This window comes from Mustela erminea, chromosome 12 (assembly GCF_009829155.1).
Source record: "Mustela erminea isolate mMusErm1 chromosome 12, mMusErm1.Pri, whole genome shotgun sequence".
NCBI lineage: Eukaryota > Metazoa > Chordata > Mammalia > Carnivora > Mustelidae > Mustela > Mustela erminea.
The window spans coordinates 19374158-19392275 of record NC_045625.1 but is presented as its reverse complement, the minus strand read 5'-3'; the positions used below and the strand labels follow the sequence as shown (position 1 = coordinate 19392275).

Sequence of the window (18118 nt, the reverse complement as noted above, 5' to 3'; positions counted from 1 at the left end):
GGAAGAGTTAGAATAGTCTGATGGCTGCTTCTCTAACGAGGTCCTCCCACTGGCACCCCCAATTTCTCATGTCACATCTGGACTTCCCCCTAACTGTAGACCCACTACACCCTACTGGGATCCCGACATTCCTCACCTCCTGACCTTCACTCGAACTCCACAGACAAGGAGCCATTCTCACCCCGTCTAGTCGGCTGAACACCAGAAAGTGGTCTGGGAGGGTTCAAGGCCTGCCCAAGGCCCCAGCAAGTGTGTGGCATCAGAACTCAAACCTCACAAGCCCTGCAGCACCAGCATGCCTGAGGCGGGCACCCAGGCTGGCTGGAATGGTCTCCCCCATGCTCCTGCAGGGAGACGCTCGCTGATTTCCCCTTGGCTCCCCCGCTGCCTGTAGCGGTCACTCAATTAAAACTCTATCACATACAAAGGAGATGGCAACCTGCATTATTCCCAATCAGAAGGGGCATGCATCTCTACCAAGAGTCCTTGGCTCCTCCTCGGGGTCCCCCGGGAGCCCCCCTCTCTGGGCTGCCTCCGCGCGGAAGTGCCTGACGCCCCCAAAACACGACCCGCCACACTCGGAGCGACACCTTTCTTTAATCATTTGTCTGTTTCGTTACCCGCCGCCTGGCTTCTCCCAAATCCAGTCTCTCCTTTCTCACAGTCTGGGGTGTCCCCCTCCCTCTGCTCCCCAAAACTGCCCACAAGCCCCTAGCCGCAGCCCTCAGGAACTGGCCTCCGTGCGGCACAGGTGCACAGGGGGACGGCAGCTGCCATCCCCACTGCACAGATAGGGAGACGGAAGCCTGGGAGCGCAGAGCCCAGACCAAGGTCACTCAATAGTCTCTTAGGCTTCTGCTTTGCCCTCAGCAGGGAGGGAGGACTCGCCTGGGGCTCCCAGCAGCCTCGCTGGGGGGCGGCTGGCTCCGGCCACGGCGCAGGGAGCTGCCAATCTGGTCTCGGAGGGCCTCCAGTCTCCGGGCCAGGTTTGGAACTGCAGCCCCACCTGAGAAGCACACGGTGAGACTCAAGGCCTGCACTCCCTTGGGCCCCTCCCCACCCGGACCCATGAGTGTCTCATCACCCTCTGGGGAAGCCTCAGGGGGCTCCCCTCCCCCTCAACATACACCACGGGCTCCTGCACACAACCGGACATACAGGTGGCCCCGGGAAGCGAATTCCAAGTTTGGGAACTGGACAGATCTTACAGATCGCCTCTCGACACACACCCTGTCTCAGAGATGGGAAGACTAAGGTCTGGACAGGGTGGGTTCCGGCCCAAGATCACCAAAAATACACCCACGAGGGGCCGCTCGCTCTCTCTTCTTCACCTCTCAGCACTGGTGAGGTGTTTGGGGGCCCCACAGGCAGCGGGGGCGCGGAGGGTACCGCCTCCTCTTCCAGCAGCATCTCCGCCAGGACTCGGGCCTGAGGCCAGTCGCTAGGACTCCTGGGCCGGGGTGGGTTGGGTAGTGGGAGATGAGCCTTGGGTTCCCAGGCCCGGTCCCCTCCTCTCCCGTCCCAGTGCCCCAGGGCTGGCCCACCTCTCTCTTGGACACTTGGCAGAGCCAGGGTTGCCTGGGGGTGCCCAGGGTGAGGGCTGGGCAGACAGGGGCACACCGCCTGGGGCCTTAGGGCCAAGCACCTGCAGGAAAGACCAGAGCCCACCCTGGGTGAGCCTGCCTCTACGTGCCCCATCCTCCTGGTGCCACCACCATCTCTGCCATGCCTGCCCCCTCAGGACAGCAAGCATATCAGGGGGACATAAAGGCGCGGCTCTTGGTCCCTTTTTCTGTGGGTGGCAGGTAGCCCTTGGAATGTCCTCTCTGGAGATAGGAGCTCCCTGAGGGCAGGAACCACGCCTGGTCTCTTTCGGAATTCTTGGCGTCTAGAACCGGGGCTGCCACAAAGCTGGAGCTTAGGGGAGAGTGACCGAGCGAGTGAGTGAACACGTAAGTGAAGACGTAAATGAGTAACGTGTGAGTGGACGAATGGGTAAGTGAGTGGCTCCGGGAGATCCTGAAAGAAGGTAGGATGGGGAGCAGGGGGAGGCAAGCGAACTGGCCCAAAGCGACCCCTCACCCCATGATCCAGCCTGGGACCCTGGAACTCTGGAGCCTCCCAGGCTGCCGAACCCTGGATCCAAATCTCCAGCAATCCCCGCTGGCTCAACAACCCCCCCCCCCCGCCCCACCCTTTCCTACCTGGGGCAGGTGGAGCTCCCCACGTGCACAGGCCCAGTGGGCCAGTGGTGCTCGGCACAGGGGGCAGAAACAGCCGCAGGAGCAGGGGGGAGACAGGGCCTGCAAGAGGGCATGTCAGAAGCTCTGCACCGGTCCTGCTCCTCCCCTCTCCCACCGAGCAGAGACTCACGTGGCACGGGAGAGCTGGCACCATCACACAGGGACACGGAGGGGCCAGGCCAGGGTGCGGCTGGTGATGGTAGCAGGCACTGAGGAGGCGCCTGGAGAGAACAGTGGGGTCTGTGCCTATAGCCGGTGAACCAACACCGGGCTGGCCTCCACATCCCCCCCTTTTTTTTTTTTTTTAAAGATTTATTTATTTATTTATTTGACAGACATATCACAGAGAGGCAGGCAGAGAGAGAGAGGAGGAAGCAGGCTCTCTGCTCAGCAGAGAGCCCGATGTGGGACTCGATCCCAGGACCCTGGGATCATGACCTGAGCCGAAGGCAGAGGCTTTAACCCACTGAGCCACCCAGGTGCCCCACACATCCCCCCTTTTAACAAACGCTCTAACGCACTAACTGTAAGCCAGGTGCCGTGCTCAAGGCTTTACAAATGAGCTCATTCAATCTGAACTCTACATCCACCCTATAAAGTAGGCTCTGTATTATCCCCATTTTATATGAGAGGAAGCCCAGGCAGGGAGAGGTAAAATGACTCACCCAAGGTCACATAGCTAGTAGGTGGCAGAGCTGAAGTTTAAACCCAGGGGGTCTGGGTCCAGAGGTCAGACCCTTGACCATTTCACTGAGCCACCCTTTCCCACCTGCCCTGGGTCCTAAGGCCTGTCTCCCAGCTGGCAGCCGTGCTCACCGCTCCAGCTCCTGGACCTGCTGGGCCAGGATGCGCTGTTCGTCCCGGGCCTGGGCCTGGCTACTCTGCAGCTGGCTCTTTTCTTTCCTGGGAAGAGCAGGCCCCAGGCAGGTGACAGGAGGCAGAGCTACCTGTGGGGGTATCTGCTAGCCCCCCTCTCTGCGGTGGAGTACGAGCCTCAGGAAGCAAGCAGGGGGACAGCAGGGTAGCCACAGACTAGGGAGCAGTGCACTTGGCAGAGCAGCCCAGAGGGACGGGGTGGGGCAGAGTCCCCCTGGCTGAGGCAGGCCCTACCTGAGCCTCTCATTCTCCAGCATGAACTCCTGGAGCATCCCATAGAGGTTCCGCTGGGCCCAGGCCACCCGAGCCCCACTGAGCCTGGAGGCTGCAGGGAAGGGGAAGATGGCTGGATCCAGAGGAGCCCTGGACCCTAACCTCACCCTACCCCTGCCTCCAGGGAACTCATACCCTTGGGGTCTCTTTGCCCCAGCTGGGACCGCAGGCAACGGTTCTCCTCCTGCAGCTGCAGTATCTCAACCTCCAAACGCTGGGGATGCTTTGCCTTTGGCGACTGCAGAGAAAGAGGCCCAGAGCTGCTGTCTGTGGCTGCCCAAGTTGTGCACTGCTCAAGGGCTTCCCGGGGTGGGTGAGAAGAGCCTAAAACCCAGCCCATGCTTCACTGGCCAGCCTCGCATCCCGGGGCTACGTCCACCTGGAGGAGGCACCTTGTGCTAACGGTATCAAAGGGTCAGGCAACCTTTACTGGAGGCCTGGAGGGTCTGCTCTAAGCTGGACCCTGCTCCAAGTCCAATCTTTAACTCAGTTCTGTTCAAACCTTGGCCCAGATCCTGACCCCAAAGGAGACACTATGTCAGACCCCAACTCAACAACTCAGACTTCATCATGGTACCAGCTGGGATCCTGGGTACACCCTGAATCATATCCAAATCAGACCATACACCTAGGCATGCCCTAACCCTGACCCCACTCTACCCAATCAGGACCCCATCACCAGGACTCTGACTCTAATCCCAACTCTGACTCAGTTCCAGGCTTCCCATAACACCAACTCAGACTCCAACTACTGCCAGATCCTCAACTCTCTCCTCTGCCCTCCCCTCTGCCTGGGTCTCCCTCCATTCACCTTGGGGGCCTGTGGCCGAGTGGTGACCCGCTGGGCCCGGCTTGCATATCGCAGGGTGCTGAGTGTCTCAGGAAGGCACTGGGCTGAAGGGGACACGCAGGCCACCTGGGGAGGACTGCCTCTGAGTGTTCCTCCCTGGGACCCCCTCCCTCAGGAGCCATTCCTCCCTGCCAGCTCCTCTCCGGTACCATGAGGGTGACCCCGCGTCCCCCCAGCGAGTCTGCCAACAGCTTGGTGAGCTTGCTGTCCCGGAAGGGGATGTGGCTCTGCTTCCGCTGTGGGTCCAGCAACAGGGAGATGCAGTGACCTGGGTGGGGACAACAAGGCCGGCAAGGTCACAGCTCTCCCTCAAGGCCACCCAGCTGGTATGTGCAGAGCTGGGACCTCCACCCAGACCTGTGTGACTTGAAAATCCCTCCTCCTATGAGATCCAGTTACTTGGTCAGACCAGTTTCTGCCACCAGACAGGGGCTCCTGAGGGTAGAGATGACCCTGTCCACCCCGATCCCCAGTGCAACCAAAGAGGCTGACCACTCCTGAACCTGGCACTCGGCAGAGGCTTAGGAAATGAAGAAGAGTTCCCTGAAAATCTCCCTACACACATTGCCGAGGAAGGGACCTCAAGGCCCAGTGACCTAGGGCAGGGGTGGAAAGAAGGTCACTTCCTTCCTCTCATGGAGCCTCAGTCTTCCCAACTGCACATGGGGACAGGCTGAATGTCTGAGTGTTCAGCCTCTGCACTCGAGTGTTTCTACTTCTTAAATGAAAATGTACCTTTATAAACCCTCAGTTTTATAGACTCGTAAAGTTCTAAGAGGGGAGGCACGAGTCAATAGCATGCTAAGGCCAAGAGGAGGCGGGTGGCTAGTGGGTCACAGCTCTTGACCCCCCCACTACCACTCCTCTGGTTCTCCCACCAGGGACAGCTCTGGGTCAGGCTCAGGGCAAGGACACAGGATGTCCATGCAGCCGGCCCCATGTCTCACCCAAGGCCAGCAGGCTGCGGTTGATGCTGTTCGCCTCAAGCATCAGCTCCCCTCGGGATCCTGTGGCTGCCACCTTCTCACTGCCAGCCAGGTCTACAAAGCACAGCTTCCCCGCCACGGGGGGTTCCCCAGGGTCCCCTGGAGGCATCTGTGAGGCAGAGGGGTCAGACTTGGGAGGGGCCGTCCCCACCAAAGTCACAAAGCCGAAAAGATTTCCACTATTACCTCCGGCACCTGCCCAAGTTGCTTGCTATATCCAGAGGCAGACCCTGGCTGGGTGACCCTGGGCCAGCTCCTTCCCCACGTGGGGACACTCACAGTTTGGCGGCTGATGTAGAGTGTGAGCAGGGCATGGCTTCGGCTGGAGGCCTGGTTCAGGGTGTGAGCTGAGCTCCGTCGGCGGGTAAGACCTAGAGGCGGAAAATGGCAGGAGCTGGACCTGGGAGGAGGAGCAGGTGGTCACCCATAAAGGAAAAGAAGCGAGGGCATCCTGGGAGAGGGGCCAGCCCATGCAAAGGCACGGAGGCAGGAAAGGGGAAGGAGGGGCTGCGGGGGCTGTCTCTAGCACGGACATAGGAGAGGAAGATGGGGAATACTGAGCAGAGGAATGTCAATCAAATTCACGTTTTATGAACATCTTTCCCATTGCCTTGTGGAGAAAGAGAAAGACTAAGACAGAAAGCTCAGCTCTGGGCACAACTTTGGGGCCAGAACCCCGAGTCCCCAGTGCCTGCCACAGAGTGAGTGCTCCATAAATACTTGAATGAATGGGGCTGGAACAGAAGGACGACACAGACTAGCCTAAGAGGTATGACATTTACCTTTAAGAAACTGGAAGAGCCTGGGGGTCTGGAGAGGAAGAGGAATGGGGTTTGCTGCATGTAGGGGAAAGGACTGGAAGGGGAGAGCCTTGAGGTGGGGAGACCTCCTCAGGGTGCAAAGATGGGGCCCGACCAAGGCAGAGGCCCTGGACAAGAGAAACCATGACCCTGACCCCACCCTACCCAATCATGCCCCATCATCAGAATTCCAAGAGTTTGGACAGCAGACTCTGCAAGCCTGGGGTGGGGGTGGGGACGAACATCTCTGGGCTGTGTCTGAATTGTTGGTTTGCTGGCCCTTTCCTCCCACACGGAGCATCTCAATCCACAGCTCCAGCCAGGGACTCGGGGTGCACAGTGAACAGCTGAGGATTGGGCGTCCCCACACCCCAAAGCACCCCTGAAGTAGCACGCACCCATTTGGAGAAGGTCCATCAGGGCCCCCAGACTCCCAAACTCCACCACCCGCAGCTGGTCCACATAGAAGCCACGGGTCTTATTCCAGCGAACAGGGAGGGGCCGGGGAGATCCCACACTCAGAAGGTCCCGAACCTGAGGTGAAGGTGGTGGGTGAGGGAAGGGGCCCTGAGCCCACGTTCCATCCACCCCTAGCCTTTACCAGCAACAGGGTCGCTTCTGTCCCTCCACCCCTGCTCTTTGGAGAGAAATGCCTCCTTCTCCTTGAGGGCTCTCTCTTCATCTCAGTCCCCCACCTGCTCATTGTAGATCTCCAAATAGGAGGCACGGAGGGTAACAGGCGCGCCCAGGTGCTGAACCCGGTCTAACAGCCAGATGAAGGTCCTCTGTATGATGCCGGTTAGGTTGGGGGGTACGGGCACACCCTCGCCCTGGGGGCAGAAAACAGCTGAGCCTGGGGCTGGATCACGCTCCTCCCAACACAAAGCAACAGTCAGAACTACCCTTGGTAGAGGACTGCCCTACTATGCGCCAGGAACTGTGCCAAGTTCCCGCGGAACAGGGTAGTAATCCTTGGTCAGAACTGTCACTTCCGCATACAGATGGAGAAACTGAGAGCTATTAAGTCAAGCGGATAAAAGTGACGCCTTCACCTCTCCAGTCCTCAGTTTCCCCATCTGCAAATGGGGCTGGGCGGCACGAAGGCCCTTCCCCCTGGAAGCGTGCGGCTCCCCAGGGCCTCGCGGCTCCCGTTCCCTCCCCGCTCCCTGGGCGCCAGGCCCACCTGCGGAGGAGGCCCGGTCAGGGTGTAGGTCTTCCCGGAGCCGGTCTGGCCGAAGGTGAAGACAGTGCAGGAGAAGCTGCGGGCGGCAGGGGCGCGGCTGGACCCGGGCGGCGGTGGGCTGGGGGCTGGAGGGGAGGGGGTGGGCGGAGGGTCCGGGTCGTGGGGGGCCGGGGGCCCTGGCGGCGCCTCACTCACCCGCGCAGCGCCAGCTCGCCCAGCCGCCGCACGCCGCACGCCCGGAACACGTCCTCCTGCGTGCGCGCCCCGTCCAGCACCGCGCCGAAGCGGAACGCCACGTCCGGGCCGCCGCCCGGGGGGCTCACCTGGGGGAGGGGGTGGGCGAGGGGGCGGGGCACGCTGGGGGCGGAGCCTGGGAAAGCGGGGCTCACGGGGATGTCCCGGGGAGGCGGGGTCTTGGGACAAAGTTGCCCCGGGAAAGGGGCGGAAGGGCCTTCAGGTAGGTTTGTGGGGGAGGGGGTTGGGGCTCGAGGGGGGAAGGGTTCCTCACTTGCAGAGTCCGGGTCCCCGAGCAGTGCAGCGCGCTCTGTTCCCCTCGACGCAACTCGGCCGCGCTCATGGGACGCACCCTGGGGTCCGTTGGGAAGGCGGACGGTCCATCCCATTGTCGCCATCGGTCCTGTCCTCGCTCGCGCCCCCCGCCCGGCACTCCCCAGCCAGCCTATACCTACCTGAGCACCACCTGGATGGGCGTTTCTGGCCCCTCTGGCCCCTGCTCCAGGCTCCGTGCGGGGTCCCTGTGGCAGCAACGGGAGTTACCATCCCTGAGCCCAGAGGCTCCTCGAAACCTCCCAGAATCTCTGCTTACCCGTCTGGAGACCCGCGTTCCTCCATGTCCCGCTTTGCAAGCGAAGTTAGCTCCGCCCGAGTCTTTTTTCTTTCTCTCTCCACTACCCGCCCTTTCCCACCTCACCGGGACTGCTGTACACAACTTACATCCCCCGCCCCCTTTCCCCCTTCTCAGGCAATCATCCATCCGGAAAGGCTCCAGCCTCCCCTGGGCTAGCTAGTTAAAGATTTACCCACCCCCACGTCTGGTGGAAAAAGTGTCCAGCAAAGGGACCCCTAGCTAGGGGGTTCTGGAGTCTGGGGATCCCTTGCTCTTGCCCTTTCCTATCAGGAGGGACTACCCAAACCAGCCTTCTCTGTACACAGATGGGCATAGGGAGGGCAGGGATGGGAAGGGCTCAACCGGAGCCTGGGCAGAGCATGGACCAGGCCCTCCCTGCTCTCCACCTACAGCTCCTCCAGCTTTGTAAAGCTTCCTCCCCTGCTTCCCCACCCTGGCAGCTCCAGCTACTTGGCACCCTAGGACCCAGGAAGTGGGGCTGGGAGAGGCGCCTAAAGGGGCGAGAGGGGCCCAGGTTTCAGCTCTCAGAAGACCTGGCTGGATTGAGCTCCTGAGCCAAGCTTACAAAAGGACCAGAAAGAATCTGGTTAAACATTGGGCCACCTGCTTCTCCAATGCCAAGGCTGATTGATCTAAGGCCAGGGCTTCTGTTTAACCCTCTCCTGGTCTGGCCGTGAGGAGCCGCAGAGCTATGTGCGTAGGTGCTGGGGTGGGCCAACCACCTGTTCAGGGACAGTCTCCGTGCTGGGCATCAGGGCAAAGGAATCAGGTAGTCTTAGTTCAGGACACAAGTAAAAACAGTCTAGTGTGCAGGGATTTGGGGGGGGCATAGTTCAGAGACCAGTAGGAGCTGGGGAGTGAGGAGGTTCTTCTCAGAGGGAACACATTGCAGGAATGCTGGGTGGGGTGGGGAAATGTGTGAGACATGTAGAGGGGGACTGAGAGTGGACCAAGCTCACGAAGGAGTCTGGACTCCCTCTTCAGGGAACCAGGAAGCCATTCATGGGTTACAAACACGGAAGTGACACTATCAAATAGGTGTTGTGATTATTATTGCCATTCTGGCTGCCTCTGTATATACTCTGAATATTTCTGTAAACTTCTCCTCTCCCTGACACACAATAGGATGAAAGCCTTTAAAGATCACCCCCCTCCCCCTCCCAATGCAATGTGCTCTGTACCACCACAAATGATAGCCAACTAACTATCAGAGTGCCCAGCTAGGGACTGGCTTAACTTGGGTGGCAGTGAGCTCCCCGTGCACTGGAGGAGTACAAGCAAGAGCTGGTTAACCTTTTGGTCATAGTGCTTTCAATCTAGAGCTACAGGGAGAGTTAGGTAGAGCAAAGAGCCACCGCTCCCAGCCCTGCCGCTTGGGCAAGTCATTCCCCATTTCTTTTTTTTTTTTTTTCCCTTTTTTTTCCTTTTTTTAAAGATTTATTTATTTATTTGACAGACAGAGATCACAAGTAGGCAGAGAGGAAGGCGGAGAGAGAGATTGGAGGAAGCAGGCTCCCTGCTGAGCAGAGAGCCCAACGTGGGGCTTGATCCCACGACCCTGGGATCATGACCTAAGCCGAAGGCAGAGGCTTTACCTACTGAGCCACTCAGGCGCCCCTCATTCCCCCTTTCTTAACCTGTTTCCTTCCTCCAAAAAGAAATGAATGATGTCACTTGGTTGTCCTGAGCTTTCGATGAGACCATGTAATTGAAAGGGATTCATCGGTTGTAAAGAATTATCTGAGAGCAATAATAAAAGTCCCTAGATGATCTCCAAGATTTCTTTCAACTGTGAAGCTCCTTAATCTGTTACTTTTTTTTTTTTTAATCCTTCAGGTGGATAGGACAAGAATTACTTTTCCTGTTTTGTAGATGGAAAAAATGGGAGAAAAGAGGGGCACGCAGGGGAGGCTGTCTGAGGGGAAAGCAGCTGTGAGTGGCAGATCCCAACAGAACCCGGAGCTATGAAAGCCTGCGGGCCTAGGTGCTGTCTGTGACCGCAGCTTGTGTTTTTCTGTCGTGGACCCAGCAAGAGAGCAGGCTGCTCCTTCAAATGTCCCTAAAAGGGTTAAGGACAACCACTCATTTGTATCTTTGTGTGCTCTGGTTTAATCAAATTGCTGTCCCTCTTCAAACTGGACCAAGATGAGCCACATGGAAGGGATTTTTGAGAAAAATGCCAAGACAAGGGGTATGTGTGTGATGTGGTGGGACGGGCTGTTGGGCTGTGACTTGGGCAACCCGGGTCAGAACATGTACATGGCTGGATGTCCGCAGGCAAGAGCAAAATTCTGCTTCTGTTCTCTAACAGCAAGTGAGGACAGCTGCTCTCCTTAAATTGTGAATTCTTTCAGCAGATTTTTTTATTAAGCCTTCTTTGTGCGCTAGGCTTCCATGAACGTGAGAGCTGCACGAGGGAACAAAACAGACACTGCTAACTGTGGCTTGTGGGGCACCTGGAACACCCCCCACCGCCATCGCCGCATGGCAGGCAGGAGGGTAAAGGCAACTGTGTTCTGAAAACTATTTGGCTTGATCTTGGAAAGTTAACATGTGCCTATCCCGTGATCCAGAACTCCCCCTTCCAAGGTGTGTGCCTAAGAGAATTGAGTATCCACTCCAAAGATGGGCACAAGGAAATCCACCGGTATCAGTCACCACCTCTATCCCCACTACCACGGTCCCTTCCTCCCTCCTTGTCCTCATCACCATCACTGTAATCCCATCACTGCCATCCACCACCAGTAGCTACAGAAATAGCAGTCCCCGCCCCCGTTGCCAACGTACCATCATCATCATGACAGTATCCTTCGTGATAGTGATAGGAGTCCACACCATCTCTGTCCATTCATTTGAGAAAGTTAAAGGACACAATCCCTGGGCCCCTGTGCACAGCTGGGGCTGAGTCCCTCTGTGTCCCCCCCCCACCGGCCTGTCCTCTATTTCCTGGGGCCAGTGAGACTCCTGTGGTCCCAGGAGGGGCAGAGAGAAGGTCTCCAGAGAAACTGTTGTAGAAGCTGGCCGACGCCGCAGGGGTGAAGCTCCAGCCCTCACTAGAGGGCAGCAGAGCACCGTGCCACCGTGGCCCGAGGGCTCCTCACAAAGGAGTTTTGTCAAGTGAGGCCTGGCTCTTCACATACATTTTCTCCTAGCCTGTGCCCTGAGGAGGGGTTTAGCCAGCCTAGTGCTGTGGAGACGGGTGAGCAGGCCCTCAAGAAGCACTCCCTGGGGGAGTGAATGAAAGCCGGGCTGAGTCAGCAGGGACTCTCCTCCACACACCCCTGTTCCCTCTTGAGCCCTAGACATCCCTCTGGACAATGCCCTACCCTGACTCCCTGGGGCCACAATAAAATCTGAGCTACCTTGGCTGGGACTTCTCCCCCCTCCCCCCTACCCCACTCCACCCTTGCCTCCTGCACTCCAATCCAAAGCTTCTCGAGGCTTCCCTGACTCTCCTAAGCCTTTGCCCCTGCTCTTCCCCTGCCAGGAGTGCTCCCTTCGACCTGGTGGGCTTGTCCTGCAAGCTGTGTTGTTGAAAGCCTTTCCCGGGCCCTTACCCCCAGGACTGGGCTGGAGTCACCCTGTCCCCACAGCGTCCTGGGCTCTCTTCTGTTACGGGACGGATCACATCTGATTGTGTGTCTTGTTTTTTGGCGGGGGGGGGGGCGGTTTGCGGCAGGGACTATGTCAGCTTCATCCCTGTGGTCTCTGAGCCAACACCAGACCCTGCACACAGTAGGAGTTCAGCAAATGTTAGTGGAGGAAGGGAGCCTGGTGGGCAGAGGCTGCCGGGTGCATCCTTGCATCCTTCCCTAGCCTCCCTCTCCCCCTTCCTTTCAAGGCTAACCACAAACACTCAACTTCCTAATGTAAGGATTCATTTAGGGCTCATTTATCATGGAGATCATCAGCTCTTGCCACAAAGCTGCTCTCGGATGTGCCCAGAAGCTGGGTGACATTCTCTGAGCCCCAGCCAAGCTGGCCTCTCGGACCCAACCATCTGCTACAAATTTAGAATTCCCAGAGGGTGGGGTACAGCTCCACTTGGCCCCTGGAAACCCAAGTGTCAACGCCCTTCGCTCTGTCCAACACACTTCATGGACGGCTCGTCCCCATCTGTCAGGTGCAGAGACTGAGGCCCTGGTGGGGGGAGGCTGAGCCCAGTCTGGGGCTCACACCCTGCAGGGATGGCCTCGCACAGGGTGGAGGTGGAACAGAAGTGAGGAAGAAGATGGTGAGGAAGCAAGTTCTTTTATCACATGACACTCATCTCTCCTTGTTCCTCTTGTGAACCCCACCCCCCAGCGGAGGAAAAGCCAGATGGTCCAAGGCTTGTGAAATTTTCCGAACAGAGCTTGATGTAATCTTTAATTAAAACGTGAATGTGGGCCATGAGACTCATTCCACAAAATTGTCCAAAGCAGGAACCTTAAGGGATTATTGCATTGACTTCTATCTGGTCCTCTGCCCCATCTACAGATGGGAAAACCGAGGTGCGGGGGGCCGATACAGGCATGGTGAGGAACAGTGATTTTATTTTATTTATTTTTTTAAAGATTTTATTTATTTATTTGACAGACAGATGTCACAAGTAGGCAGAGAAGCAGGCAGAGAGATAGGGGGAAGCAGGCTCCCTGCTGAGCAGAGAGCCTGATGTGGGGCTCGGACCCAGGACCCTGAGACCATGACCTGAGCTGAAGGCAGAAGCTTAACCCACTGAGCCACCTAGGCGCCCCAGGAACAGTGATTTTAGATCGAGGTACAGAGAGTCACAGGAACACTACCGGCAACGCTCCCCACCCCGACCCCCAGCCACCACTCTCTGCCCTTAAACACCTGTCTCCTCTCCTCTGAAACTTTGCATGGCTTCTCTCGCTGGGTATGGTGGGTATTGGCAGCCATGCCTGGCTTCCCGCTAGACAAGGAGCTCGGTAAGGGTAGGGGGCCCATCCCATTGCCCCGCCCGGGGCCTGGCACAGAGGCATACCCATAACTGTCCGTCTGATGAAGATATGAGGGTCCAGCAAGAGGAGATGAAGCATCCTGAAGCCACGCTGTGTCTTTTGGTGAAGATGAGCCTCTAGGGGGTAGTTGTGAAATCGAAGGACCCAGGGTTGTTGAAACTCTGCTGTTCCCAGAATCTCGGCTCTCCTCCCTAAAAATGTAAGCAGCTTGCCCTGAGTCAGCTTCACCAGGAACGACTTACCTATGAGCTGTCTGTTTTCTTCTAAAAACAGTAACGTTGATATGTAAGAATGGGAAAGGGTGTTAGGTACCATCTGTTGCACAGTAATGCCTCATTGTGTCTGGAACCTTCTGGGTCAGAGGATTGGGAGTTAATATTTATTGAACACCAGACACTTGTGCTACTTCATTTTATAATTCAAATTCAAAGCAACCCTCTGGGACTGGCTCTGGAAATGTCCCCATTTTACAGGTGATGAAACTGAGGTTTGGGGATGTTCAGTAACTTGCCAAGGTCAACACATGCTCTAAGTAGTATAGTGGGGATCTGTCTATCTCCAGAGCCTGTGTTCTCTCCCCTGCTCTCTGCAGCTTCCTTTTGTGAGCTCTTCCTCAAAGCTGAACTTGGGTAACTGAAATTGACCTTTAAAGTATACAACTTGCCTTGGATCCACCATCTCTGTGGAAACAAGCTCCCATATTGGCTTTCACACTGCCCAGCCTTCTTCCCTGGGGAATGTCCACTGCTACTTTAAGGCAGTGGAGTTCCAGCCTTGGCGTCAGAATCCCCACCCGCCAGAGATTCTGATTAATTGGTTTGCATGCAGGGTCCCGAGTGTCAGTGGTTTCAGAACACCCCAGACTTTTTTTTTTTAAGATTTTATTTATTTATTTGACAGAAAGAGAGAGATGGTGAGAGAGGGAACACAAGCAGGGGGAGCGGGAGAGGGAGAAGCAGGCTTCCTGCAGAGCATGGTGTCCAACGCGGGGTTAGATCCCAGGACCCTGGGATCATGACCTGAGCTGAAGACAGACACTTAACAACTTAGCCACCCAGGTGCCCCCCCATCCCAGATTATTCTAATGCATAGCAGGGTTGACAGCTTTGCTTTCAGTTTTTCTTGAGGACCAGAGTCATTCCATCTAGCCTGTGTGTTGAGCCCTATATACTGATAGTGATTTCTCAGGTTGTGACGGGCATTTAAAGACCCTGTGTTAGCTTCTTCTAGTATACCCTTTCTCTTGGGACCAACTTTCCCAATGAGCCATGTCACTGTGGTCCTCAGATTCCCTCTTTTCATTTCTATCTTGGAATCCATTGAGAATTCCTAGGCCAAACAGAGCAGAACGGCCCACAGGCCCTACCCGCAAGGCCTATGGGGCTCCATTAGGAGTTTTCCAGACTTTTCCTTCCTCCCAGGTTTCTTCCACACAGGTGACAGGGAACTCTCCAATGTGTGAGCCACTGCATATTCCATCTGAATGTTATTTAAGCATGCCCAAAGCACCTACAATGTGCTGGGTCACAAACTAGGTGCTAACAAGCCACAGTGTCATTTGGTTATGAACACAGAGGCTGCGTCCTCTGTCCGGAAACCCTCCTGGATGGCGAGGAGTCCTCTGAGGACCTACAGCCTCCTAGACCTACCAACCTCATGGCCTTCACCCATTGTGTCAGCATCTGTCTGTCTCAGAGAACCCTAAGCTCTGTGGGCAGGGACTGATCAGTGAACCTGAGTAGGCACTCCGGGCATGCCTGTTAAATGAAACCCTCATAGCAGCTGGAACCAAATGTCATGGGAGCACAGGCAAGGCAAGTGAATCCTGACCAGAAAGCAAGAGCCAGGGAATCTGGGAAGGCTTTCTGGAGGAGGTGGCATTGAGATAGGCTTTAAAAGACCAAAGACCCAGGGTGAAACAAGTTGAAGAGCAAGCTTTTGCTTACTAGGATTGAAGGCCAGAAAGATTGGCGGAATTATGCTTCAGACTGCCAGAAGCCAGAAGCTTCCATGGAAGTCTGGGCAACAGTCCTGGGTAAGAATTTGTCTTTACTCACTCTTCTGGATGAGCAGAGCCTGAGGATGCCCTGTTGCCCTCTTCTTGTGCTACTTCAGGCTCTTCCTAGGAAGCCCCACCCACTGTATCAGCCTAAAGGACACTGAGTTCCCAAGGCCTGGGCGGGTGCCAGACCTCGCTGCTGACTCGCCCCTCTGGCAGCTGAGAAGATGGACCAGGGATCCCACATAAGCCGAACCCTCAAAGCTTCCCAACACATTCCCAAGTGCACATCACCATCCCTGTTCTGTTACCCAGGGAGAACAGTGCCCCCCCACCCCGCAACCCCCTAGAGCCTCAGTGTCCCCGTACATAAGTGAGGAAGACAAGGGACCCAAGGTTCCCAAGCCTTGCGTGGTCCAGGGCTCTGGGATACCCGGGAGCAAACACTGCGCCTGCCTCCCTGGGGGAAGCTGGGGGCAGAGGATGCAACTTCTGTGACCCCCAAGACTGCCCCAGAGACAGAGTCGTGTTGTTGCCAAGACCAGAAGGATTTGCTTTGTGCCCGTTTCTCGGGCTTCGCTCTCCTTCATTTCTTCTTGCCAGCTCCATCTGTGCGGACCCCTCTCCTTTCCCATTTCCACGAGTGGGAACGTGCCCCTGCTACCCAGCATTTAAAGGGGCTGAATTCTCCTAGCTTTCCTACCTCACCCCGACACATGTGCCCACTTGGGCAATACTAGTACCACTGTCCTACCAGTATGTCTGCTACTAGTACTTCTACTACTATTGTTATCAGTGTTTACCAGTACAACTAGTACTTCTACTGCTAGTAACACCACAGGTACTTCTACCGCGACTATTGGTACTATTACTTCTTCTTACCCACACTGCAACAATTGTACCGATTCTCCTGCTGCGACTACCAGTACGAGGACCTCTAACTACTACTACCACTAGTACTTCTGCTGGTAGTCCTTCTACTATGACTCCTCCTATTACTTCTACTCCCACCATCACTACTATGGCTACTAGTGGTATTTATACTATTATACGGCTGTTCCTCCGACAAGGAGTATGTATTGGCTGATTCTGCTAATAGCAGCAGGCATTACAAATCACAATGGGCCAAGGACTGAGCTGTCGCTATCCACTGGTGTCATCTAATCATCACAATAGACTTCTGCGGTAGTCACATTCTCCCTGTTTCATGGATGGAGAATCTGAGGTTTGCAAAGGCTAAATAACTTGGGACAGGAAGAGACCGAAGCAGGTTTTTGACTGACTACCTGACCATGGAACCCACCTCTGACCACTCTCCGCCCTCTCCTTTGTCTGGTTGTCTGGTTTTATATCCTCGGCTTGTCTTGAGTCCTCAGGAAAAGATTCCACGAAGTCGAAGAAGGGAAGAAGACCTAAGCGGTGCGAGATGTCTATAATGCCATGAGCGATGTACACAGTAGGTGCTCAATAATTATGTTGTTTGAGTTAATTGGATCCTAACAATGGATCCAGTGGAGGCAGGGACAAGGACCCAGATTACAGTTGGGGAAACTGAGGCTCTCAGAAGTGCTACGGTCTATCCAGTGGTAGAGCTGGGGCCAGTCATTAGAACTGTCTTTTCATGACCTTGAATACCACAGGAACCTGCTCCCCCAAACCATGAACTCTTCTATGTGCGTCGTGATTTACACTTTACACTTTACAGTTACTGTTCATTTAATTCTCCCGACAACCCTCAGAGAGTGTGATCAACTCCATTTAAAAAAAAAAAAAAAAGATTTTATTTATTTATTTGAGAGAGAGAGATAGAGAGAGCGCAGACAAGGGGAGGGACGGAGGGAGAGGCAGAGAGAGAATCTTAAGCAGGTTCTTCCCCAAGTGCAGAGCTGGACGCAGGTCTCGATCTCATGACTGTGAGATCATGACTTGAGACAAAACCAAGAGTGAGGTGATTAACTGACTGAGCCACCCAGGTGCCCCAACTCTATAGATTTTAAAAAATTGAGGCTCAAATTGCTAATATAGCTTTTGAAAGGCTCCTCAGAACTCAGCGGCAAATCTAGGATTTGAACCAGTTTGGCATCCCCCCTCCCCAGCCACAGCCTGAGAGAAGGGGCCTCCCAGCTGGAAGAATCCAAAAGGCCTCTCTGGGACAGGCCTCTTGCCCCTCTCCACCCAGCCACCTTGGCCCCTGTGGTGGGCGAGCCCACAGCCCCCAGGGGTGGAGAGCACTGGTTATTTCCAACCTGGTACTTAAGGGCTGGCCAGGGAGTGGGGTGTGGGCTGGCCAGAGGACTACGTACTTCCAAAAAGGATCTGGTCTTTGGCTGCTGAGAGCTAGGCAGGGGATCAGGGATCTGTCCAAGCCACCTAGGCTAGCCAAAGCTGGGCGGGTGTCTCAGGAGAGGGCAGGCCACCCCCTCCTCAAAAAGGTATGATGTAGGTAGCCAAGATGCACACAGTCAGCTCATTCAATCCCCTCCAGCTCAGCTGACCCTGTTTGGGCCATGGCCCAGGCTGAGTGAGGCACTACCCATGCTGCTCCCGAGAGATAGAAAGAGCAGGCAGCTCTCTTGATAGGGACTTGGAGCAGCCACAGGAGGTTGAAATTCAGGTAAGAGCAAACACATTATGCTACGAGCACCTACTTTGTGCCATCCTCCCCTCCCCCATCTGCAAGGTAGAAATTACCACCCCACAGGCCCCTCTCCCTCTCATACGAGGAATGCTATTGCCACACTGACCTCCTTCCAAAGCATTAAATATTTACTGCTTCAGGACCTTTGCACATGCTGTTCCCGCTGCCAGGAGCGCCTTTCCTTCAGCTCCTCACATGACTGGCTCCTCTGTTTTCAGATTTCAATTCAAAAAGTCACCTTTCAATGATGTCTTTTCTGACTCCTCTAACAGGTTTCCCCCCAGCCCCGTACACACACCTTTTCTCTGTCACCCTCTTCTGTTTCCTTTCCAGCATTTTGTGGTTTTTTAGAAATGTATTTTTTGATTGTATCTCTCCCCTCTAGGGTCAAGGGCAAGGTCTGTTTTATTGACCATCATGTCCTGAGCACCAGCAGAG

At 55.6% G+C, this 18118-nt stretch overlaps 1 protein-coding gene across 2 annotated transcripts; it reads right to left on the bottom strand.

The window, feature by feature from the left end:
• Positions 1-579: 579 nt before the first annotated feature.
• Positions 580-8634, bottom strand: KIF12 (kinesin family member 12). Of its 2 annotated transcripts, XM_032308564.1 has the most exons (19): positions 8038-8147; positions 7901-7966; positions 7720-7798; positions 7407-7534; positions 7212-7287; positions 6724-6858; positions 6427-6562; positions 5508-5599; positions 5190-5337; positions 4392-4510; positions 4204-4308; positions 3528-3630; positions 3354-3444; positions 3060-3146; positions 2374-2464; positions 2205-2303; positions 1545-1645; positions 1332-1450; positions 580-1006 (listed from the first exon to the last, which is right to left on the bottom strand). In XM_032308564.1, the coding sequence occupies exons 1-19, from the start codon at positions 8061-8063 to the stop codon at positions 867-869; spliced, it is 1941 nt and encodes a 646-aa protein (XP_032164455.1). In that variant the 5' UTR covers positions 8064-8147; the 3' UTR covers positions 580-866. The 2 variants fall into 2 exon arrangements, with proteins under 2 accessions (XP_032164455.1, XP_032164457.1); XM_032308566.1 differs by lacking the exons at positions 6427-6562; positions 6724-6858 and having other exon boundaries at positions 8038-8634.
• Positions 8635-18118: the final 9484 nt, after the last annotated feature.

What these genes read in the sequence shown, in the direction of transcription:
- KIF12 (XM_032308564.1), bottom strand. Translation starts at nt 8,063, where the DNA reads ATGGAGGAACGCGGGTCTCCAGACGG. An exon ending in CGGGGACCCGGACTCTGCAA is followed by an intron (nt 7,535 to 7,719) that starts GTGAGGAACCCT and finishes CCCCTCCCCCAG; the next exon opens with GTGAGCCCCCCGGGCGGCGG. An exon ending in CTGGAGAATGAGAGGCTCAG is followed by an intron (nt 3,147 to 3,353) that starts GTAGGGCCTGCC and finishes TGCTCTTCCCAG; the next exon opens with GAAAGAAAAGAGCCAGCTGC.